The following is a 24,539-nucleotide window of genomic DNA, read 5'->3' on the forward strand; positions in this document are numbered from 1 at the left end:
CAATGGACATCTAAGGAGGTATTTCTATTCAAAAAGTAAATGGTGACATTTTAAACTTTTTAAACATTTTTAATTTTTTGAGGGATGGAATGAGGGCAAAAGTTCAGAGAAAACCAAAGGTAACATGTTGAATGGACAATTAGAATTCTATCAAAACCCTACAACTTGTTTTTGTGTTAACAAGCTCCCGAAACAGGGTTGGAGATTTAACAAAATCAGAAGTCTATCTGTTAAGCATAGTCTTACAACAATCTTGATTAATTTTTTTTTTCCACCTAATGTCTTTCGGCTTCCTTTGTTGTTTTTAACCCCTGCACAAGAAGTATATTCTCAGTAGTAAGGACTGTTTAGAAGGAGGTAGTGTCAGGGAAGCAAATTCCAGTGAATTGCTCCCAATAAAAACTAAAGTTGCTCTAAGTACATGTATGAAGACACGAAATCTACGTTTCGCACAACCGAGATATGAAAAATTGTGCTATATATGTATAATATGAACTGAAATGCATTCTGCTGTCATATATAACAAATTACAATAAATTAAAAAAACTGAAGTTGCTTTTGTAGAACTATGCTCAGAACCATAAAGTATATGTTTAGAATTTCAGGTGACATTTTTACTTTTCTAACCCTAAAAGGCATTCTTCATTTACCATTTCACCTGTGTTGCCACCATGATCAGGTCACCTTGCCTTTTAGGTCAAATCTGTAGGGCCACAGCTTGAACAAAAAAGCCATCACTGCTTGAGATAAGCTCCACCTGTTGAGGTCAGTCGGTTTACTGAACTAGCCGGCTCCAGGTACCTCCCTCTAGGTACTTATGGATTGCAACCACTCCCTTTATAGAGAAGAGCCTACCCTGAAGGAGCTAAGGCAGTTAGCTGCAAACATCTGCACCATCTGCTGGCTGCCTCGCCCCTGCCCGTCGAAGGGTGAGGGGACCGCATGGCTGCCATAACTGCATTGCACAAAAGGCAACACCTATCGCTGGGAGCCACCGCCTTTGGTGGGGCCCGGGAGCTCCCGGCGTTGGGGTATTCTCTGAAGGGGCGAGGGCAGCGCTCGCCGGGGGCAAGCCCAGGTGCGGCGACCGGGAGCAGGGCTCCGCCACGAGCAAAGGAAGAAAGCCTGACTCATGTCGTGGCAGCGGCGGGGCTCCTGGGAACTAAAACTCGTGATGCTGTTGCTGCGGAGAAAAGCCTCATTAGCCATTCCGCAGGCGGGGGACACCACCCAAGGCGCGCATACTCGAGACCCGCGCTCTGGCAGCCTCGGCGGGCCCCTCCCGCCGCGCCCCCTCCTCGGCCCGTGGGTCGCGCGCACCGGCCGCGTGTAAGAAAAGAGCGGACACACCTAACCTGAGCGCGCGGCCGCGGCCCCGCACCCTGCCCCACCAGGCAGAATCACAAGGTGCGACCCGGATCCGCTCCCTCGGTGAAGTTCCCCTCCCCCACCGCCCCCGGCGTCGGCGCCTCCGCTAGCCTTCGGCAATTTCCGTGAAAAGATCCGGCGCTCGGCAGGGTCCGAAGACCCGCCGCCTCCTTCCCTGCCGGACCCGGCTTTATGTCTGCGGCGCCTGAGCGCATGCGCAGACGCCATCTTCCCTTCGTCTCCTCCGCCTGTCCCCTCCCCCCTTCGCTGCCGCCGCCGCCGCCGCCGCCTCTTCGCCGGCGGTCGCCCCTCCTCCTCCTGCGCTCGGGCGCTGGTCCCTCCTCTCCCGAAGCCGCGAGAGGCTGGGGGATACGGTGGAGCTGGAGAAGAGCACTAGTAACAACCACCACAGCCCCCACCCCACCCGACACCCTCCCTCGGCACCCACCCACTCCCCCGCCCCTTCTGCCGACACCGACCAACCCCACCTCTCGTTCCTTTGAACGGCGTCGGCTGCAGTCGCTGCACCAGCCCGTCTGGCCACCAACGCCGCCGAGAGAGGAGCCGCCGCCGCCGCCGCCGCCCGCGGCCCCCTCCCGTTCGGCCGCGGGAGCAGCAGGGTGACGAGCCGGCAGCGGAGAAGAGGACGAGAGAGGCTCGCACCGTCCGCTCCCGCGCACGTCCCGCCGCCCTCCGGGGAGGCTCGGGCGCCGGCCCCTTCCTCCCCGAGGACGAGTGCCGAGCCGAGGCGCCTGCCCTGAGGGAGGAAAATGCTCGGGCTCCATGGCTGCCAGTGATGGAGCGGTCCCTGGGCTCTCGCTGCCACCGCCGTCGCTGCGCCCCGGTCGTGCTCCGCGAGGACCCGGCGTCTCTGCGCGCCCGCCAGCGCCTCGTTGCTGGGCTTTCCGTACCGGGCGTCCCGCCGCCTCCCCACTCACAGCCGCGCCGCTCCGGCCCCAGCCGCGGCCAGCGTTTTCTCCCGGAGCAGCCGCCGCGAGCCCAGGGGGTTTGAAAGGGTCCGCGGGGCGCGGGGGGAGGGCTGAGCGGGGCCGGGCTGAGCGGGGCCGGCTGGGCCGGAGAGGGAGGTTTGAGCGACACTGAGCTCGGGGCTCGCCGGCGGCAGCGGCGCCGGGGGTGGCGAGAGCAAGGCGACACTCGCTCCGCTCTGCCTTCGTGCAGTGTGACCGGGAGGGCTTTGCAGCGGCCGCCGCCGCGGCGGGAGGAGGGGGCTGAGGTGGCTTCGGAGTTGGCCAAAGAAGGTGGGCATTTCTTGCTTTTCTCCCCCCCTCCCCTCCCCTCCCGGGCTCCCCCTCCCTCCTGCCCCGCACCCACGTGAAGCGGAATATAAAGGGGGGTGTGAGACTAGAGGGGAGAGTGAATGGCGGAGGACTGAAGGGGGCCCCCCCTTCGGGTCCCCGGCCGCCCTGTTCACCCTCGTTCATCCTCCCTTCCCGAAGCTCGCCCTCGGAGGCAGAAGCGGCCGGCGCTTTCGGCTGAGGAGGAGGAGGAGGAGAAGGAGGAGAAGGAGGAATCGCGCCGGGAGGAGCGTCAGGTCCCGTTTTCTTCTCTGGCGTTTTGAATACAGAGATTACGGTGCAGAAGGAAATTGCACTCGCCTCCTCCGCCCCCTGGTACCCAACAATGCACCAGCCGCCTGAGTCCACCGCCGCGGCGGCCGCCGCTGCAGACATTAGTGCTAGGAAGATGGCGCACCCGGCAATGTTCCCTCGAAGGGGCAGCGGTAGTGGCAGCGCCTCTGCTCTCAATGCAGCAGGTACCAGCGTTGGTAGTGCTGCCACCACTTCTGAGGATTTTCCGCCTCCGTCGCTGCTCCAGCCGCCGCCTCCTGCAGCATCTTCCACGTCGGGACCACAGCCTCCGCCTCCACAAAGCCTGAACCTCCTTTCTCAGGCTCAGCTGCAGGCACAGCCTCTTGCTCCAGGCGGAACTCAGATGAAAAAGAAAAGTGGCTTCCAGATAACTAGCGTTACTCCAGCTCAGATCTCTGCCAGTATCAGCTCTAACAACAGTATAGCAGAGGACACTGAGAGCTATGACGATCTGGATGAATCCCACACGGAAGATCTCTCTTCTTCCGAAATCCTTGATGTGTCACTTTCCAGGGCTACTGACTTAGGGGAGCCAGAACGCAGCTCCTCAGAAGAGACTCTGAATAACTTCCAGGAAGCTGAGACACCTGGGGCAGTCTCTCCCAACCAGCCCCACCTTCCCCAGCCTCATTTGCCTCACCTTCCACAACAGAATGTTGTGATCAATGGGAATGCTCATCCACACCACCTTCATCACCACCATCATATTCATCATGGGCACCACCTTCACCATGGGCACCATCATCCATCCCATGCTGCTGTGGCCAGTGCATCCATTCCTGGAGGGCCACCCTCAAGCCCAGTGTCCAGAAAACTCTCTACAACTGGAAGCTCTGATGGTGTTATGCCAGTTGCACCAGCTTCTGCTGTATCATCGAGTGGCTCACCTGCATCTGTAATGACTAATATCCGTGCACCAAGTACTACAGGCGGTATAGGTATAAATTCTGTTACTGGCGCTAATACAATGAGTAATGTTAACATTGCTGCTGTGAGTAGTTTCAATCCTAATGTGACAAGCAGCATGCTTGGTAATGCTAATATAAGTACAAGCAATATTCCTAGTGCTGCTAGTGTAAGTGTTGGGCCTGGAGTTTCCAGTGGTGTTAACGTGAGTATCTTGAGTGGCATGGGCAATGGTACTGTTTCTTCCTCCACTGTTGTTAACAGTGTTCCTAATGCAGCTGCAGGGATGACTGTGGGATTGGCTTCAAGTCAGCAGCAGCAACAACCAACAGTTAACACATCAAGGTTCAGAGTTGTGAAGTTAGATTCCACTTCTGAGCCTTTTAAAAAAGGTAGATGGACTTGCACTGAATTCTATGAAAAAGAAAATGCTGTACCTGCTACAGAAGGTGTGGTGGTAAATAAAGTGGTGGAGACTGTAAAACAAAACCCGACAGAAGTGACTTCTGAGAGGGAGAGCACTAGTGGGAGTTCAGTGAGCAGTAGTGTCAGCACACTGAGTCACTACACAGAGAGTGTGGGCAGTGGAGAGATGGGAGCCCCTGCTGTGATGGTGCAGCAGCAGCAGCAACAACAACCACCACCACCACAACCAGCTCTTCAAGGTGTGGCCCTCCAACAGATGGATTTCAGTAGCACTGGTCCACAGAGTATTTCAGCAGTTAGTATACCACAGAGTATTTCTCAGTCACAGATGTCACAAGTACAGTTACAATCTCAAGAACTGAGCTATCAACAAAAGCAGGGTCTTCAACCAGTACCTCTGCAAGCCACTATCAATGCTGCAACTGGTATTCAGCCATCATCTGTAAATGTGGTTGGTGTAACTTCAGCTTTAGGTCAGCAGCCTTCCATTTCCAGTTTGGCTCAACCCCAACTGCCATATTCTCAGACGGCTCCTCCAGTGCAAACTCCCCTTCCAGGGGCACCACCCCAACAATTACAGTATGGACAACAACAACCAATGGTTTCTACACAAATGGCCCCAGGCCATGTTCAATCAGTGACTCAAAATCCTACTCCAGAATATGTACAGCAGCAGCCAGTTCTTCAAACAGCAATGTCCTCTGGGCAGTCCAGTTCTGCAGGAGTGGGGACAGGAGCAGCAGTGATTCCTGTGGCTCAGCCCCAGGGTATCCAACTGCCAGTCCAGTCCACAGCAGTCCAAGCACAACCTGCAGGGGCATCTGGCCAGCCTGTTGGCCAGGCTCAAACAGCAGTGTCTGCTGTACCTACTGGCACTCAAATTGCAAATATTGGTCAACAGGCAAACATACCTACTGCAGTGCAGCAGCAGCCCTCTACCCAGGTTACACCTTCAGTTATTCAGCAAGGTGCTCCTCCATCTTCACAAGTAGTTCCACCTGCTCAAACTGGGATTATTCATCAGGGAGTTCAAACTAGTGCTTCAAGCCTTCCTCAACAATTGGTTATTGCACCCCAGAGTACCTTGTTAACTGTGCCTCCTCAGCCACAAGGAGTAGAACCAATAGCTCAAGGAGTGGTTTCACAGCAGTTGCCCGCAGTTGGTCCTTTGCCCTCTGCTAGTAGTATTTCTGTTACAAATCAGGTTAGTTCAACTGGTCTTTCTGGAATGCCTTCTGCCCCAACAAACTTGGTTCCATCACAGAATATAGCACAAGCCCCTGCTACCCAAAATGGTAATTTGGTTCAAAGTGTTAGTCAACCTCCCTTGATAGCGACTAATATAAATTTGCCTTTGGCACAACAGATACCAATAAGTTCTACTCAGTTCTCTACACAATCATTAGCTCAGGCAATTGGAAGCCAAATCGAAGATGCCAGGCGCACAGCGGAGCCCTCCTTAGTTGGCTTACCTCAGACTATCAGTGGTGACAGTGGGGGAGTGTCAGCAGTTTCAGATGGGAGTAGCAGCAGCCTAGCAGCCTCTGCTTCTCTTTTCCCGTTGAAGGTGCTACCGCTGACGACACCCCTGGTGGATGGCGAGGATGAGAGGTAAGATGCCATATTTCTGCAGATGTTCAACAAACTCGAAATTAATCTATTTGGTAGAAATATGTATGCACAAAATTAATGTAAGGTGTTATATTGTTTTTAGTTTGGGTGAAAATGCATACTCATGGTAAGTTTTATAGAGCAGGAGTGTTATGGAATGATTTCAGAGTGGATAGGAAATAGTAATATATAAATAAAATTCGTCAGAATAGTTAGGTTGAGCATGTATTCACATTAAATAGATTTTGGGGCACCAAGTGGTTTTTATTATTTATAAAATGCTTTTTAGAAGATTAATTATGAAAAAAAAGGCTAAATTCTGTTAACCCACGTAATTATTCTTTTGAGTCACTAAAATCCTTGTGATCATCTCTTTGGTGTTACCACATTTGTTCTCCCTTACTAGGCAGCCCTTTTTCAGTTCCACAGTGTTTGATCTTAGACTGTGAAAGATACTGTTACCTGCTTTTCCTAGTCAGACACTGTAGGAAAGATGACCTAATCTGGGTTATATAGATTGCCCACATACTGTAATTGACCAGCTTTTGTAAACTTAATGGTCACTTTATCAGAACAGAAAAGTAATGGGAATCTTAAGTGTTTTTTTGGAGGAGGAAGGCATACACTCTCAAAATAACTCAATTTATCTTTGATGATAGTATGCTGTACATTTTTCCTTTTGCATAGTAGATCAAGGTGGTAGCCATTTTAAAGAATAAGTCTTGCAGGATTGAATTTATACAGACATGAAAATAAGATGTTCTACTAATATCCACCTGTTCCATTACCAAAAATTAAAATGCACAAAACCTAAAATACATTATTAAACCAGCATTTTTTGATTAGATTAGAAATAATGTGCTAGTAACACGAATAAAATTTTATCTGAAGCTCACTGGCTGGAAAATTCATGAAGTCTTTCATATTTCTACAGTGCTTTAAGACCTACTTGTTTTTTGTTTTTTTTTTTTTAAAGGAATGTTCTTTTCACAAATATGTCAGTCTGTGACTAACCTTGATCCAAATATCATAAGAGTTATGAAAAGACTATTTTCACTGGAATTTTGAGTAAGCATGCAAGATATTTAATTATTTTAGTATTAGTTGGAGGGTTTTGAGATTGCAATTCCATCAAACCAGTTGAAGCATTTATATTTCTATACATTTATTTGTGGGGTTCACTTTGGGACAGTCAAGCAATTAATTTAAGAAAAAGAAAAAAAGGCCCAATGTTTGAGGTTTTCTTTTTTTAGTTTAAAAAAGTTGTAAAGACATGGTTAATTGAAACAAATTAAAAATCTTATCTTTCAAGATTTTTTCTTCTAATTGTCATATAATTAAAATCTTGTTATTAACCAAATGTATTCTGCATCCTTGTACTTTAAAAGATAGGTATTTCCTTAATAGTTCTCTTATAGTTATTGTTTAATCTTCAGTTTTATCTTTATCATTCTGATTCTCATCATAATTTTAATTTAAAGATTTACCCCAATTATTAATGTTGGATAGATAAAAAGGACGTGATCTAGGCGAAGCTCCTATAGAAACAGGTATTTTGTATACATGCTAAATTTAGAGAAATGAAAGACAACCACACATTATGATTTCAAACCTGCTATAATTTTGTTAATTCCCCTTTGTGATCTCCTGCCTTGACTTTCTTGTCTTTCCCTACTGTTCATAGGGCAATGATAGGGATTTCCAAAACCTGATGTTCCACACCAAGTCAAAGGATGCTGCTTTAAACTAGTTTTTCCCCCCCTCTGGGGATACAGTCCTGGTTTAAAATATGAGCACAAAATTATTTGCTAGATGTTAACTGAGATATAGATTAATTAGGGACAAATTATGTAAAAAAGTTTGGAATAGTAGAAAGAGACAAGAAGAAATGTGATGAAATATTGGCCTAAAGTAACAAGTTGTTTTCAGAATGTACTCATTTTGAATTTACTATGTATTTGAACTTTTGTTAGTTTATCTAAGTTGAGTCATCAAAACTGGAAAACTTGTTTCAAAGATATCCTTCAAATTCTATAAAATCAGTGTTTCACCTTTAAAAACCTATAAGGTCAGACAGGATTTTATAAAAGTGTGTGTGGGTGTATATGCATATGCCTTTTTTATTGTGTCATTCCAGATAATTTTTTTATTGCTATAGTTTGGAAAAACATGTGTTATTTTATTTAAATTTGCCCTGGGAAGAGGATTTGTGTCACTTGCATGTTTTAGCTTTGTCACCTTTAGTCAGTCATGGGAAAAAGGGTACATTATCATTTTAGTATTATAATGCTAATTATAAATTTTTGGTAGTAGAACAAATGAGAGTGGTTGTTCTCTAATCATCTTTTGTAATAATACTCTAACACTTAGATGTTAAAATGTTCAGTAGACATGTGGAAAGTGTTTTTAGTTGGCTGCTGTAAGATTTTAGAAAAATCAGTCAAGGCATTAAGATTATGTATCTTTCAAAACATCTTTCTTTTTGTACTGGGGATTGAATGCAGGGTCATTCTACCACTGAGCTACATCCCTGTCCCTTTTTATTTTTTATTTTGAGACAGGATCTCACTAAGTTATTGAGGCTGGCCTCAGACTTGTGATCCTCCTGCTTCAGACTCCCCAAGTCACTGGGATTACACACTTGTACAAATGCCTGATCTTCAAAAAGTCACTCTCATTGCAAAGGTCTTGACTTCTCTTAGCTTTTAATGTGAACCATTCTCTTTACAAGAATGGGAAAATGTAGTTATTTCGCTCTGATATATAGTATTTTGTGTTTTGTGATTTGTTACATAGCCTCTTATGTGAAATTGGTCAAACTACTGTTCACCCTTCAAGATTCAACTCAGGTATTTTCTCTGAAGGATTCTTTCCCCAGGAGATGTTGTTTCCTTAGCACTTTTTAATGTTCCTCTATTTAAGCCCTGTATACATTCGATTATAATTGTTTACCAGTCTTTCCCATAAGAGTAGTTCCTTAAGGGCAGGTACTAAATATTTCTTGAACAAATTAATGAGCAGACCTTTCTCTGCTTTTCCAATCGTGATATAAAGTTTATATTGTCATCTTAAGCACACTGTTAGAGATGTAGGTGCATAATAATTTATGCAGAATGGATTAAAATAAATAAAATGACTCCCTAACTTCTTTATTGTTCCTTGAGGTGAATTGATGTATATTTTCTAAATACAGTACTCAATTTATAGTAGGTCTTCAAATATTTATTAAAAAGGAATGAATGTTTTCTTACCTATAATATGTATTTTGCCTACATAGCATCAGTTAAAACCCTTTGTTTAAAGTTTTTTTAAAAGATATATATGTGCAGTTGAAACAAATAGTTTACGTGGTTATCCAAAATAAATAAATGAAAGAGCTTCTGCTCGCTTACTTCCCCAATTTCCTTTCCTAGAAGCACTTTTACCTCTTTTAGATTATTGTGATATTACCTCCTACTCTCTAATATGCTTGTTTAGTAGATACGCAACATAGCTTGATGGTTAGGAGCATGGAGACTCCAGAATTAGACCTTCTAGGTTTGATCCTTCCCCTGTCATTGATTAGTTTTATGTAACTTTGGGTCTCTTAAACTCTGTGTGCCTCAGTTTTCTCATTTTGTAAAGTAGTATGTCTCAGAGTTGTTATAAGAATTAAATGAATTTGGAAAACCCTTAGAATTTTTTCTGACTTTCAATGACCTAAATGAGTGTTTGTTAAATTAAATACTCCTTGCTTTGCTTTTGACTTTCTTACTTCTTGGATAGAAAATGAAGATATGCCCAGTTGGTAATTCTTCTTATAAAGGCTGCTTCTTTCCAATATTATATCACTCTTGATTATTCAATATTTTTGTAAAAGATGACTACTTTTCTCATCCAGAAAATGTCCTGTGGTTGCTTCCCTCTTCCTACCCTATCCCCACGTATGTAGAATGTGGAAATGTTAGGGAGTTCTCCCCTCCTGAGTTTATATTTATCAGTATAATCTGTTTTCTCCAAGTTGCCCCACTCCTCCACTTTTGTATGGTTTGGGCTCTACCTTGCTTCCTCAAACATCTGGTAATTCTTGGTGTGTGCAAGTGCTTAAGTGTAAGAGGACTAGAGAGGTGATGAGAAATTTTCCATGCTGCTTGTAAACTGCAGTGAAGTGGCTGGAGGCAACTGCCTCCCCCCCGCCCCCCACTTAGTTTTTCTCTGTATTTATCACTAATTCTACATTTTATTAGATGTCTTAATGTCGACATCAGGTATTGTTACCAATTTCATTTTCCTGAGGAGGTCTTTCTCATAACCTCCATTCTGGACTGATTGCTTTCTAGGCTTGGTATACAAGTATTGTAGGATTCCCTTCACTTTCTCCTGTGTTTGATTCCTGTTCTCCAGTGACCAGTGTTGTCTTCATTCTTGATTTACTTGATGTTTTAAAATGGCTTCTGTATACTCCGACACTTGTTTAGTTCTTTGGTTAGGTAAAGAATACTAGGTGGGAAAATTATCTTATAGTTTTGTACTGTTGCTTTCTAACATGCAAATTGCTTTTGAGAAACCTAAAGCCATTTTTATTTCTCATCTGTTGTATGTGACCTGTGTGTTTTCCTTTTTCCATTTTTTTCCCCTCTATCCTCATTTAATAAATTTGTGAAAGCTCTTAAGACTTTGTTTCTGTTCAGAAATTTTACCATGTGGGTCTTTCATGGGTCTATGTTCATTTGTGTGGTGCTGCTGAGTATTTGATACGTGTTTTTTCAGTATGGAAACATCTTTTAGTTCTGGGACTTTTTCTTGATGAGAATTGTTGATTACTTTCCATTTTTCTTTCTTCCATTTTCTTAAACTTATTCAGTGGGCCTTCTTGACTGGTCTTCAGATTTTCTGTCTTGCTCTATTTCTATTGAGTTCTCATTTTTCTTATTATATATTTAATTTCCAAGAGCTTTTTTGTTGTTGTTGGTATTTGTTTATTTTTGTGTATTGTTCTGGTTTGATAAGGATAGTAACTTTTTCTTAGCTTTCTGAGTATATAAATATTAGTGCTCTTTTTGTTTTGTTTTGTTTTTAGTTTTCTGTGTGGTCTGTTTTCTCCAGAGTTTGTTTTTCTTTTTTACTTTGATCTTTATCTTTGGATAGCTGGTAACTGTGTGTAAGAGTAAAGAATTAAAATACTGGTTGGAAATTCTTAGGCTTAGCGAGGCTTGTCAATTGTTGGTTTCACTCTATGGTAACCTGGCTGGGCCATTTGGTTGAGGGATTCCTGATATCATGCATGTATTTCCTCCTAATTGATTAGATGGTTGTAAGAAGACTTTCCTGATCTTGCCTGGAAATGAAGGCCTGTCTTCAAGCATTTTTGGTGGTAGTGGAGGGAGGGGTTTAAGGAGAAATGGAGTAAAAATTTTTAGGGAGTCTTAGCATCCCAAAATACATTTCTTCACTTAACCTTGCTTTCAGTATAGTCTCCTACCTTTGCCAGGCTTTCTTGGTCCTGAGATCTTGTGTTTTATTTTCTTTAGACAATATACTTTGGGGTTTTTTGTTTGTTTTGAGTTGGGAGAAAAAGTTGCTATCTGTGGGGTTGGTTACAATCTTCCTTATTTTAGGACCCTTTCCCCTACCCACATCCTGTTTCCTATGAATGTGATACTGCTAATTCCTGAGCCTTTGGGGGATTTTGCAGTATAAATTGGGTTTGTTCTTGGTTTTCTCCACTGTTTGCTGAAGATTTCATTTTCTAGTGTTTGCTAAGTCATTTGTCACTCAACCATCTGTTTTCCAGCTTCTAAATTTTTGTTGCTCTTGTTCCCCACCCCTTTAAAAACTCCTTTTCTGTTTTAGTGGAGCTTTTGGGGGGAAACGGTGGGAAAAACAAAAAAAGGAGATGTATGTTTACTATTGTTACACATCTGTTTCAGTGGTAGAATGCTGTGCTATTAAATGTAAATAATGATCTAATCTTAATAAAGCTATTGCACTAAGATGTGATCTATAATGAGTAGTATACATGAATTTTAACAGTGGAATTGCTTAGCTAAATCCATCATTAATAAGGATAGTGCATAACTCAGTATTCTATTCATAGATGATTAACAGTGTTAGATTCAGTAAATGTTATACTGAAACACTCAGCCTTGTAAATTAAGTTTTTTTTTTCTTATTTTACTAGTGAATAATGAAATTTACTGAGTGTATTAGAGAGGCCAAGTGAGTTGTCTGAGGTTGAGTATATACCAATAAAGCTGAGCTAAAGTTCAAAGCCATCTTTCCAATTCAGAATTTAGTGCCATTTCTACTACTACTAATAAAGCCAGCAAGAAGGCTGTTGACCATAAATAATATTAGAGTGGTTGAACTTGAAAAAAAAAGAGCAGGCTTAATTGCTTTAATATAAATGATGGAGTTGTCATGGGACATTATGTTTTCCTATAAACTCTTGTTCAGAAAAAAAAGTGGGTGGGTAAAGTTATCACAGTGGAGTGCCTGCAGCAGGCAGTCAAATGTCAAGTTAATTTGGACATGTTATTTTGAAATTTGTATGAAAATTGTCCTTTTAGGAAAATCATTTAAATTTTCTAGTAATGTAAATTCATTGTTTTTAAACATTGGCTTCAGACTCTCAAAACAAGTAGATGTTGTTTATTGTTTAGAAAGTTTAAAAATATGAAACTACAAAGCATAACCTGTTCTGATGCTGCAGTATCAGAACCCTGGTGGTTGGTTTTTGCTCTGTTACTGTTGTTAAGCTTGTATATGTCATGGTATAATATGCTTTATGGTTCATTAAAACAGCTATATGAGAGGAAATGTTAAAAGCATCTTTACACTATTTGAAAAGGTTAATTTGTACTGAGTTTGAGAGTCTAGATTGAGTAGTTTCCTAGTCTCACAAGTGCTTGAATGCCTTCCTCCCCACCATTTCTTCTTTACCTCTCTTTTTGACCAAGAATTCTTACTTGATTTTTTTTTTTTTAGTAGAGTCATTAGGCATAATTGACTTTAGTTCCTTCTTGAAAATTCTTTCACTTTCTGTAATAACCTTCTTTGTTTTTTCCCCACTTTTCTGGCCACTTCTCTTTAGTCTCTTTCAGCTTCTTCTCTCTCAGAAACTAATAGTTTCTTTGAATGTCTGAGTCCTCTTCCCACATACTATCTTTTCCCTGTTCCCAAAGCTTTAAAGAGGATCTTAATACTGTGGACTCCTGAATGCATGCCACTAGTCTAGCCTTTTCTTCTTACCTTTGGATTTACAGTCATCTGTCTTTTAAACATCTCCACATTCTCCTCAGCCTCTCACTCTCAACAGGTAGTAAATTTATCCCTTAATTACCTAACCCATCACGTATTCTGCTTTAGTCTTCATTTCTCTCTCTCCCTCTCTCTTTCTATTTTATTTTGAGGGACTTGTGTTGTTCAGTCTGGCCCCAGCTTGCCTCAGCCTTGGGTGTAGCTGGGATTACAGTCATGTGCTGATACCCTGGGCTAGTTGTCTTTATTTTGAACATCAGATTTCACTTTAGAAACCCGAGAGTCATTCTTCATAACCTCTTTACCTCAACTTCCATAGTCTGACCATTTCTTCAAATTCATCTTGAATTTACCTTTCTTCCATCCCTACTGCCACAACTCTAGTCTGGGGTAACAGTAGCTCTCACTTAAAAGTACTGTGTGCACATATGCGTGTAATAGCTTCTTCATCAAGTCGGCTACATACATTTTGCCTTTTTCTAATATAATTAGCATTAGAATTGTTATAGTAATATAGTATGTTGCTGTCAGAATGATAGAATGAAATATATTTTTAATTGGGAGATTGAGCCTAGGGGTGCTTTACCACTGAGCTATCCCCAGCCTTTTTTTTTTTCCTCTCCCACATTTTTGAGAAAGTATCTTGCTAAGTTGCCTGGACTGACCTTGAACTTGTGATTCTTCTGAGTCACTAGTGTAGGTGTGTGCCACCACAGCTGGCTGAAAATGATAGGCGTAGAGTGGAAATCTCTTCCATGTAACTCACTTGCTCAAGTCCCCTTGAAGGCTTGCCATTTGTTTCAAGGTAATTACCTTCTATTTCTGTTTATTCCTGTTTTCATATTGTGCCATTTTTCTCCATTCTACAGTCCAGTTGCTCTTGACTTTTTTTCAGAAAGCTGCTCACCTTGCCTCCTCCTAGATCTTTATACATGCTGTTCATTAGCCAGGACATTCCCCTATGCCATCTCCCATTCCTGTTTAAAGCTTAACTATCACTTTTTGAGAAGACTCAGGATATAGCAATTCAAACTTAGGTTCACATTAAAGGTTCCTTATTCTTTTCCTTTTTAATGCTATTACTATTTGTAATAGTAATATTTGTAGTGTGTTTTTTTTTTTTTTTTTTTTTTTTTTTTTTTTTTTTTTGCGATATCTGATTATTTTCAGCTGCATGAATCGGGATGTTTGCTTTGCTACTACAGGCCCAAAACCTATGCCAGTGCTTAATATATAGTAGATACTCAGCAAAACCTGGATTAATAAAGAAAATAATTGTTACTATTGTCATAAGAAAATCAGGGAAACATCCAACAAAAAGAAAAGCAAGGGAAACATCCCTTTAAAAAGATTATCCCAATCTTTTGAAAGATAAGTTCTTTATAAATGATCCTATAATACCATCATTTTCCCCTTTAATAGAGATGACTGAGAATAAATTGATTTATTTTTTGCTGTTTGTGAGCCAAAAAAAAAAAATGATGCTTAGTTGGATATTTTTAATAAGAATTTTGTTTTATATTTATTTTTTATTTATTTATGCTTATGCCGATAAAATTTCTTTAACCTGAATGAAATTAGAAATTCATTTATTTAAAGATTGGAATTAGTAATCTTTCTGCTTTTGACTGTAGCCATTTCACATAATGACTTTTTTCATTACTGTTTATATTTATTAATATATTCTAAACATAATGATTCTTAAATATCTTAAGTACTACCTTGGGAGTCCTTTGATGCAGTTTCAGCTGTTGATAATAAAATTTATTAAAACTATAAATACTTAATCTTGTAAAATAAAACTTAAATTTTTTTTAACAGTTTAGTTAAACATTCAGTAATTGTTTAAATTTTTTGAATTCTGTTTTACTTATGGTCATTTTAGTAACTTGTTAAACTAGTAAGTTAGGTATTTTACAAAAGTATCATGAAAAAGGTGATCAGAATTACCACTAAACTTTATTGATTATCTTTGGATACTAAACTTCACTTTTAAGGTTGGAATAGTTAAAACAGAAGGGAAAATGATATTGTCATGCAGCTATCATCAGAGGCTAGTTCTGAGAGTCTTGTTTGTGGACATGTTAGGATTAAATCTGGTAGCTTGGTATAAAATAGCTGATTGGGAGGTTTATTATGACTCAATTTTTTTTTAAGGATTAATTTTAGATCATGGTGCGTGGTATTGGCTTAATCCATGGAACCATAGAGTGAAGGGTTCCTCTGAACTTCATGTAGTTAAGACAGATGAGATAGCTAGCATCTTGTTTTTCCAGGCTTTCTAGATTGTTTTTGTAATATCAGCTGACTACTTAGGTTGAGGAACTTTTGATGTCCTGTGTATATTCCTGTGTATTCTTTTTTGAGTGAATTATAGTTTGATTTATAAAATTGCTGATTGTTGATAAAACTTAATTCTCACCTCATCTAGTTATATGATTCCTTTAAGTCTTTTTGAGTGTATTCACAGGGTAACATAGCATACTGACTAGTTAGGTATGCTTCAGAGGTATAAACATGGTTGAAATACTATCTAGATGTATATACATATGTAATTTGCTCTATTACACATGTATATTTTTAGTTCTGGTAATAATAACACTAGTTTTGCATGATTTCTCTGGATTGTTTTTTAACAAAACATTTTGAAGTAGATTATGTCCTCTTGAGTCCCAGCAGTCTTGAAGTTGATAGGATATTTTTGTTCAAGTTTGATAGAAGAAGAGACTCAGGTTTGTTTATTCAGTCTATAATTAAATGACAAGTTCCTACTAGGTGCTATGTGCCGTTTAACTTGTTTGTAGACTATTAACAATTTAGCAATAGTAAAAGTAGTAGGAATAGTGATAATAAAGAATAAAATGGTCGAAAATGATATTGCTTGCTATTCTCCAAATTGTTCTAAGCATTTATATATATTAACCTATTTAATTTTCAGAGCATCCTTATTAGTTGTATCATTATTATCACCATTTTATAGGTGAGGAAACTGAGGATAAAGTGATTAAGTATCTTATTCAAAGTCACATAGCTATTAAGTAGGAGCTGGGATTTAAATCCAAGCATTCTTATTCTGGAGTCTGTGCTCATAATGACTTTGCTCTTTTGTCTCTGTAGCATATGATCAGAACCAGGATGTTCTGTTTCCTTAAGTCAGTTTAAGTGCTTTGGGAAGCACTGGGAACTGAAGTGAACTTAAACTATTCTCTGTTACTGTGGTAGAATACCCGAGACTGGGTAATTTATAAAGAGAAGGGGGGGGGGGGTTTGGACTCATGGGCCTGAAGTCTGGGAAATCTAAGATCAACAACTGCTGGTGAGGGCCTGGTGCTGCTTCAACTCATGGTGGAAAGCAGAAGGGCAAACAGGTACAAAGGGGTAAAACAGGAGGGGCAGTTTTACTTTGTAACAACCTATTCTTGTGATAACTAACCAGGGAGAAAGGCATTAATCTTTCTTCATGATCTGATCTCATCACTCTTAGAGTTTCTGCTTCTCAACACTGTCATACTGGTCATCAGATTTCAACATGAGTTTTGGAGGGGAAAACCAAATTCAAACTGTAGCATACAGATATTTCTGAAGTCATTATATTCTCAAAATACTTGTTCTTGTAGTTCATAAGGTGATGTTAGGCTTATTTGTATACTCAAGTATATAAGCTCCACAAGAACAATGCACTTACCTGCTATGCAGTATAGCAACTATTTACATATCATTTACATTTTATTAGGTATTACAAATAAGCTAGACATGATTTGGAGTATCCAGGAGGTGTGTGTGGGCTGAATGTAGATACTCAGGTCTTGGTATCTGCAGTAGGGTCCTACAACTCCCGTGGACACTGAGGGAGTACAGTAAATAGATTGTAATTGCCAGTCTCTCCTAGGAAGGGAAAAGGGGAGGTATTATTTCTAACTATTCACTAGGAATTCCTAGGTCTACCACAAAGGAAGTAATGTAGATCTCAAATTATTTGAAATATGGAAGTATTAAATTATCATTAAAATGTGGGTGAATTGATAATTTTATTGATACTTACAGTACCATAAAACTTTTATTTCTTTCTTCATAAATGCGTTTTTTTCACTTTGTTATTTTAAAAACATAAGGATCTATATGTGCATATCTTAAGTTATGCAGAAAGGAATGTACTTTCTAAATTTTATTTTAAAACATTTCTCTGTAAGCTGCTTTAAATATTTTAAGGAATGACTTGGGATGGAAATTCAATACATGGGAAAAGTACGACAAAGTAGGAAGTGATAAGTTAGGAGAGATACTAGTAGAGCAATATTGAGAGTCAGAGAAGGTTTAGGATCACATGCTTGGGGAGGAGACATTTGAGAGTAAAGTTTGATAGCACCGAGGATTAGTAAGTTATTGTAGTGAGAAAACAAAAAAAAAAAAGTATAAGGAGTGTTTACAGGAAAGAATATAAGACATCATCTAAGTTAGTGGGAGATGGAATACGAAGTATAAGGCTAACTTCGAAAAGCCTATGTAGTTCTCTGGTAGGGTACTTGGTTAACATGCATGAAGCTGTGGGTTCAGTCCCTAACAGTGGTGAGGAAAGGGAGGGAAAACAAAAGCCTTAGAGGTAAGATTGAGAGGTCTGGACTTTATTGTACATGGAATCATGGAATGGAGATTGGTTCCTTTGTTTTGTGCTATGTAATGGCCTGAGCAGTGCTGTGTTTTAGGAAAAATCTAGTTCTATATGGAATGCCTCATTTGCTTCCTTTCTGGAATGGAGAATGGGGTATGAGAAACTCAGTAAATCCTTTTTCCTCAGTCAGTGATGGACATGGAGGCACATTCACTTTGTTGAATCTGAGGTAATGGTTTGAATTGGTGACTTTGGCCTCATTAAGGAAAGTAAAGGGTAAGGAACCAGTTCACAGGCGGTAACATTGTTCTTATCTAGAGGTTAAACGCTGTTAACCTAATTCGTTGGAGCACAGCTCTGGAAAATAAGGGCCTCAAAAAGTGCTTAAGGGGCTAGGGATGTAGCTTAGTGGTAGATTGCTGGCCTAGGATGTATGAGGTCCTGGGTTCAGTCCCTAGCACTGCAAAAGGAGGAGGAAAATAAAATGGCTTGAAATTGCTGTCTCAAAATAAAGCTGTGTGGAACCTCTTGCTCTCCCCCCTGCCATTTTTTTGCATAGCATTTCTCTGATCCTTTTCTGAACTTTCTTTTTTCTTTTTTAACATTTGTCTTACATTTGCTAGCTTATCATCTTAGGGATAAAGATGATGAGAGGGAAAAGAAATGGAATTCTGAAGTACTTTAGGTGACATCAGGAAACTAGTAGCATATATAGTCTGATATGAAGTTAGGTGTTAGACACTTTAAGGACACTTCAAAGAACTGTATGCTATTGAATGTTTACTAGTTGAAAGCTAGATGATGTTTGGTTTGTTCTTTCCAGGATGTATGGATATCAAGAATAAATTCCAATAATGTTAATTACCGAGCCATGGATAAGTATGAAGAAACTGTTTTAGTTGTATTTTCCTCCACAGTAGCATTTAACCATAGATGAATCACTTCACTTGTCTGTATTGTATTTTTCCCATTCTAAATATGACAAATGCTTCACATTTTCCTAGCTTTTAAGGTAGTAAGGTTATTCCATCGGATATTTATAAATGTATATTATAAATAAAAGCTAGATTTCTACCTACAGAAATTACAAAGAATATTTGTAGTAATATTCAACAGTAAAATTAGACATCCCTAATAGATGCTATGATTTAATATTATTAATTGAGATGAAGTCTTCCTTTGTTCCCCAGGCTGGCCTCAAACTTAACAATATTCCTGGCACAGCTTCCCAGGTAGCTGGGATTACATGTGTGTGACACTGTACCCAGCTCTAATTTTAAGTAATTATTAACCATGATTTTTATTTTTAGTTAAGTTTCTGATGAATAAATGACCTATCGTTTATTACCTGTTCTGCATAGGATTTTGTAGGTAGTTTCTGACGTAGATACTTTGTTATAATTATTTTCTTTGAAATTGCCATTTTTAGCATATTAAATCAAAAACTATATCAAGGGAAACTGATGTCTCTCATGTTTTTAATCCTTTTTAGAGAACTGGACAGACAACCCAATTTCTTCTAAGGAAGTTTTTATTGATGCTTAATATTACATTAATTTTGTTTTCTTGATTGTGTTTTCTATATAATTTTGTTATGGTATTTTTTGACAGCTATTCTTTTTGTTGAGGAAGTAGTCCCATGTTTTAAAGGGAAAAACTGTTGCTTTTTGAAACTGGTGTTCAGCTAACTTTTAAGTTATTGTAGTAAGTAAATTTATTTTAAAAAATGTGCTGCTTTGTAAGTTATCTTTTTTGCTTGATTATAGTGTTCTGAACTGCTCAGATGCTGATAACCCATCCACTGACTCTTTCCTTTTCCTCTTTTCAGGCTTTTTTTGAGATGGGGGAGCTATAATTTACCTACATTTTTCTTTTAGAAACAAGCAAGGTGCCATGTTTTTAGTTGTTGCTCTAGTTTTTTGTAAAATCTTGAAATAATGGATTTGGCCGATTCCCAAACTGTTCATCTTCATTGTGTATTATTTTCTTCCATGGGAATCCACCAAATATCAGTTATTTCCCGAAATGACATCGAAATGTGTATTTGTACAACTGATATATTCTATTATTAGGAATTTGATGAATTTTGAGGTTCCATGCAGGAAGGGTGGGTTCAGAATGAGAATATGGTAATGAGAATTTATAATATGCCATACTGGTTTTCTACTTTTATCTATTTCCCTGGAACTCATAATAATGAAAACCCATGATATCACATACTGATTTTTTTAAGGAAAACATTTAATGCTTATTGAAGTTGTATAGTATTTGAATTAGCAACCAGATTGACTCCTTTTGTAAATTTATACTAAGATTAATAATAAATTCATGTGGGACCTGAGAGGCCTAAGAGGGGATGTTTCTAAGATTTCTTTTATAGTTTTAAAGTGAAGTTAAGATGATTTGGTTACATAACTACTAAGTGGTGGAGCTGTATTAGTATTTCATTAGGCAGTTTGATTCTTAAGCTTGCACTTTTGACTACCTTTTGCAGATATCCCATGTCCATTGATAAGTAGTCTTTACCCTAAGAGCATGGAGGTATTTGACCCTATAGTCTTCAGTAATTCCTTGGGGTGCTATTTTATAGAGTTCTCTGGTGATTGATGTTTCTGGTGATGATTTTTTAATTTCAATTATAATTTGTTTTCTTAGTACATTTTCTAGGCAGTTTATACCCCCAGATGGTTAAATTTCCAAATTTATTGTTTAAGTGTAAACTTTAAATTTGGAGAATTTGCTGAAATAGAATCAAGTTCAAGAAGAATAGATAACTGTAAGGACCCCAGTTTTATGACATGAACTATCAATAAATCAGGTTAGTAGCCTTCTGTTGGTCTCAGTTTTTATCATAAGCTGTCCATACTTAAGACATTTTCTTTAAGCTTGGTGTCGTCAAATTACATTAAAATATTTTAAAAAGCAGAAACCTTGGCTGGGGGAAATAGCTCAGTTGGTAAGAGTGCTTGCCTCACATGCATAAGGCCCTGGATTCAATCTCCAGGGGGGAAAAAAAAATCCCCCCCCCCAAAAAAAAACCTTTAATTAGTTGAATCATAATAGCACATTTTATGACTCAGATCTTTAATTTTGAGTTGTTACAGTTTTTATTCACATCACATGCTTGTTATTGGAACAAGAAAGTGCTAATTTATATGAATGCTTTAATATTCAGTTGAAAAATAGGATTTGCCTTGACTTTTTGCTCATTATCCTGGAAGGGTAAATTTATTTATTTTTTTTCTCTAAGATAATTGCATCAGGTATTCTATTCTAGATTTTTACAGTAGAGCTCCTTTCTTTCATTTTCATTGTTTTTCCTGATTCATTTATAAACATTGAGGTTATTGAAAGAAGCAGTTAGATCTTTTCTGTTAACTATAATGCAAAAAAAAAAAAAAATCTATCTTAAAAGATATAGTAGCTTTGCTTATCATTTAATAGTAATATGGTATGTCTTATTTACATGTTTAATAATTTTTACTTTCCACTAATATAAAATAGCCAAAAGCCAGTAAATTTTTTTTTAACTTCTGATACAAGTTGATTGCATTTCTAACATTGTATTTATTGAGTTTGTTTTCGACAACCTAAAATTGCTATTCTCCTCAATACACAGGCAGTTGCAGAAAAGTGAGACTGTTTTAACTGAGTTACCTTTTGCAAAATGGGCAGGCTGAGACTCACTTTGTTGGTTTTTTTTTTTTTTTTTTTTTTTTTTAAGAATTTCAGTAATCTTTCTAGTTCTAGTCTGATTCTTAGTCTGAGGATCATCTACAAGTGGCTTATTAGAAGTTGTTCCAATATGTAAAAACAAAAGCTTTTAACAGGTGGATACTTTGGCCTAACAAATTCAAATTGTGCTATATTGAGCTTATGAATATGGGACTTAAATACTCTTACTCTTTTAAAAGCTGAACATATGAGTAGGGCAGAAAAACTAAGAGAAGTAGAAAGGGAGTAGAAGATCTTAAAAGCAGCAGAAAGGAAAGAGGTGGATTGATAATTTGTTAAACAATTGGTATAGTCCCTCAGCGACTATAAATTTATCAATATAAATTATTTTAGCAAAAGCACCTGAATTAATTCAAGAAATTGTTTGTTAGTCTGGAAGACTATTTATAATACTTCTGCTATTTTCTGTTACTGTGATGGAGTATTTATTCTGGAAATATTTATTGAATGAATGTTATATACCCAGTACTTACGAGAGGTACTGAGGATACAAAAAAAAAGGACATGGTTTTGGCCTTCAAAGTTTTAATACCTTGAAGAAACATCATAAGATCTTGGTATGCCTTCTGAATAATCCAAATTAAGTTATAATTATTACTCAGTATATGGCATATATAATAGCTTATCCAGATTAATTGATTGAACCAAGCTGTAGATTAATGAGCATAGAGCATAATGAGGTAGAATTTAATAAGCATTAGCTTTGCTGTCAGACCTGGTATAATCTTATTTCTTCTACCTCTTCATTGTGTGGCCTTCGTAAACGAGTTAAACTTTCTAGCCTGATTTCCTTATCTGTTATGTGGGAATACTACCCCCTTGCACTATTTGGGAGGATCAAAAGAGACAAGATGTGTAATTCACTTAGTTCAGTTATTCTTGGTAGTTCCTGTCAATGGTGGCTGCTCTTATTGTGTTAAAGAAGAGTGGTTCTTTTCTTCAGCACCATAAATTAAATGGAAAGATTGCCTAAATGTTCAAAGACTCCTAAATGAGTGATTCTGTGTCTTTGTGATATTTTTATATAGCCTTTCTTAGCTGGAATTCCATAAGATAATTAATCTGCATAGAAAAAGAGTGGCTACTTTCTCACTTAAAAATAGATATATCTAGGACCATCATTCAAGATGCATAAAAGAAAAGTGAATTCATTACATACAGTGGAGGTATTAGGAATTAATTCTTTTGCCAAATTCCATGCTGCTGGGGCTGTACTATATCTATTTGAAAATTACTTTGAAATTTTTAAATTCAAAAAACAAAAGTTTATACCTTTCCTCTTTTTCTTAATGGGGAACAGGGTACTTAGAAGAGTGTCACATAGCAGTTTGTTAATGTTTCAGAATAGAACCATTGCCTGAATCAAGTGATTTTCAAACATTTTCATTCTAAAGATTGTTTTAGATGGGCATAATGCCTTGAAGACCATCTGTTCGATGCTTAGTCCCATATGGGACTGAAAACTATCTCCTTAGAATGAATGGGATTAATCAGTTTGTTTTTAATAAGATAATGAGTCAGTATCTGGTATTTAAATTTCAAAAATTCATTGAACTGGATTTTGAAATTGAGTATAAAGTTTCAAAACTGGTATTTCTGTAATACTGGTTCTTCAAGGGGGAAAAATGTTCTAGAGCTCAGGAATTATTATGCATTATCTTTGAGGTTGACACATTAGTTTATTGAAGACTAAGAGATTCTGCAAAGACACAGACAATTTTATTTTGTTGACTCCTACTTTTTCATCACATAACAGCTATTTCTGACTCAGAGAACTAGTGTTCCTTAAAACACACATTGGGAAATGTTAATTTATTTCATTTTATATATGAAATGTCCTGAGTCATGTAGTCAAGTGATGGCAGGCCTCAATTGAGCCCATCTTTACATTTGTTATTTCACTATAACAGTTCCTTTTCTGTTTACCTCCCTGTATTTTGTAAGTGTATAGTTCATATTAGAAGTAAAAGTATAATTGTTATCATATGAGAGTGTACCAAGCAGACATCTGGCAGACATTTAGAAACATGTTTTGAAAAGTACAGCATTGACATATTTGCAGGCATAGCTAATTGGCCCTGTCTTTGTAAATGGTTTGTAGTTGTTAGGGATAGACTTTATATGTGATAGTATATTCCTGAGGGAAATCTGTAAATAGGTTAGAAGGAACTAGTTTAACATGATAAATTATTCTAAGATAGGGAAACTAAATCCAAGTTTGTTTTATGCTCCAATTGTCACCAGTATAGAATGTTCTACTAACTTCACTTTCTGTGTTTCTTATGTTAGACAGTTAAATCTTGTTATCATTAGCTTATAAAGGAGCCAGTTGAATCTTCTTTGTCTACTATTTATTTGTTATGTATGCTTATTTAAGAAATGGATTATGAGAGGAGTACATTTAAGAAATGGATTATGAGAGGAGTACACAAGGGTATGTCAAAATCTGAGGAGAAAAATTGAAAAATTAGTCCTATGGGGACTAAAATATTTATTACAGGTGAAAATGATGATTATTTGAGATGTTTCTGAATATGTACTGGTAATTATGGAAGGAATTCTTGGCTTATTTGGGAATGTCTTTTAAGATGAGCTATCATAAAACTACAGAAGTTGTAAAAGTACTAGCTCAATTCAAATTTTGAAGAGGAATGAAAAGAGTTTTTTTTTTTTTTCCCTCATTAGAAATACCATAAATATGGCATTATATCTGACTAATCAGTGACTTACTAAAACCTGTGAAGGAAAATATATTAGGCTCATTTTTCAGTGGAAGCATATCCACATGTGAAGATCTTTGATTGTTAAGAATGTGAGCTGAGCTCTGTGATTCACACCCTAATCACAGCAGCTCAGAAGGCTGAGGCAGGAGGATCATGAGTTCAAAGCCAGTCTCAGCAACTTAGCAAGGCCATAAGTAACTCAATGAGATCCTGTCTTTAAGTAAAAAAAAAAAAAAAAAAAAAAAAAAAAAAAGCAAAGAAAAGAATCTGAGTTCTCCTTGTATTGGCGCTTGAAAGGGCTTACACCGTAAT

At 38.6% G+C, this 24,539-nt stretch overlaps 1 protein-coding gene across 12 annotated transcripts in view; it reads left to right on the forward strand.

Moving 5' to 3' along the window:
* The first annotated feature begins 1,890 nt into the window (after window positions 1-1,890).
* Tsc22d1 (TSC22 domain family member 1) overlaps window positions 1,891-24,539 on the forward strand; it is a 115,656-nt gene continuing 93,007 nt past the window's right edge. For 3 of the 12 annotated variants that reach the window (XR_006853892.2, XR_006853893.2, XR_006853894.2), the window contains exon 1: window positions 2,650-5,921. Coding sequence is in view for 7 of the 12 variants with exons in the window: in XM_046454311.2 (XP_046310267.1) it covers window positions 3,010-5,921 (2,912 nt within the window). In the remaining 5 variants the exon portion in view is untranslated. Of the gene's footprint in view, window positions 2,385-2,436; window positions 2,628-2,647; window positions 5,922-24,539 lie in introns of those variants that run through there. The other 9 variants (XR_009227776.1, XM_058582592.1, XM_046454314.2 and 6 more) reach the window with 7 other exon arrangements.

Source organism: Marmota monax, unplaced genomic scaffold, assembly GCF_021218885.2.
Source record: "Marmota monax isolate L192 unplaced genomic scaffold, Marmota_monax_Labrador192_F-V1.1 WCK01_AAM20220418_F8-fsc00011, whole genome shotgun sequence".
Taxonomy (NCBI): domain Eukaryota; kingdom Metazoa; phylum Chordata; class Mammalia; order Rodentia; family Sciuridae; genus Marmota; species Marmota monax.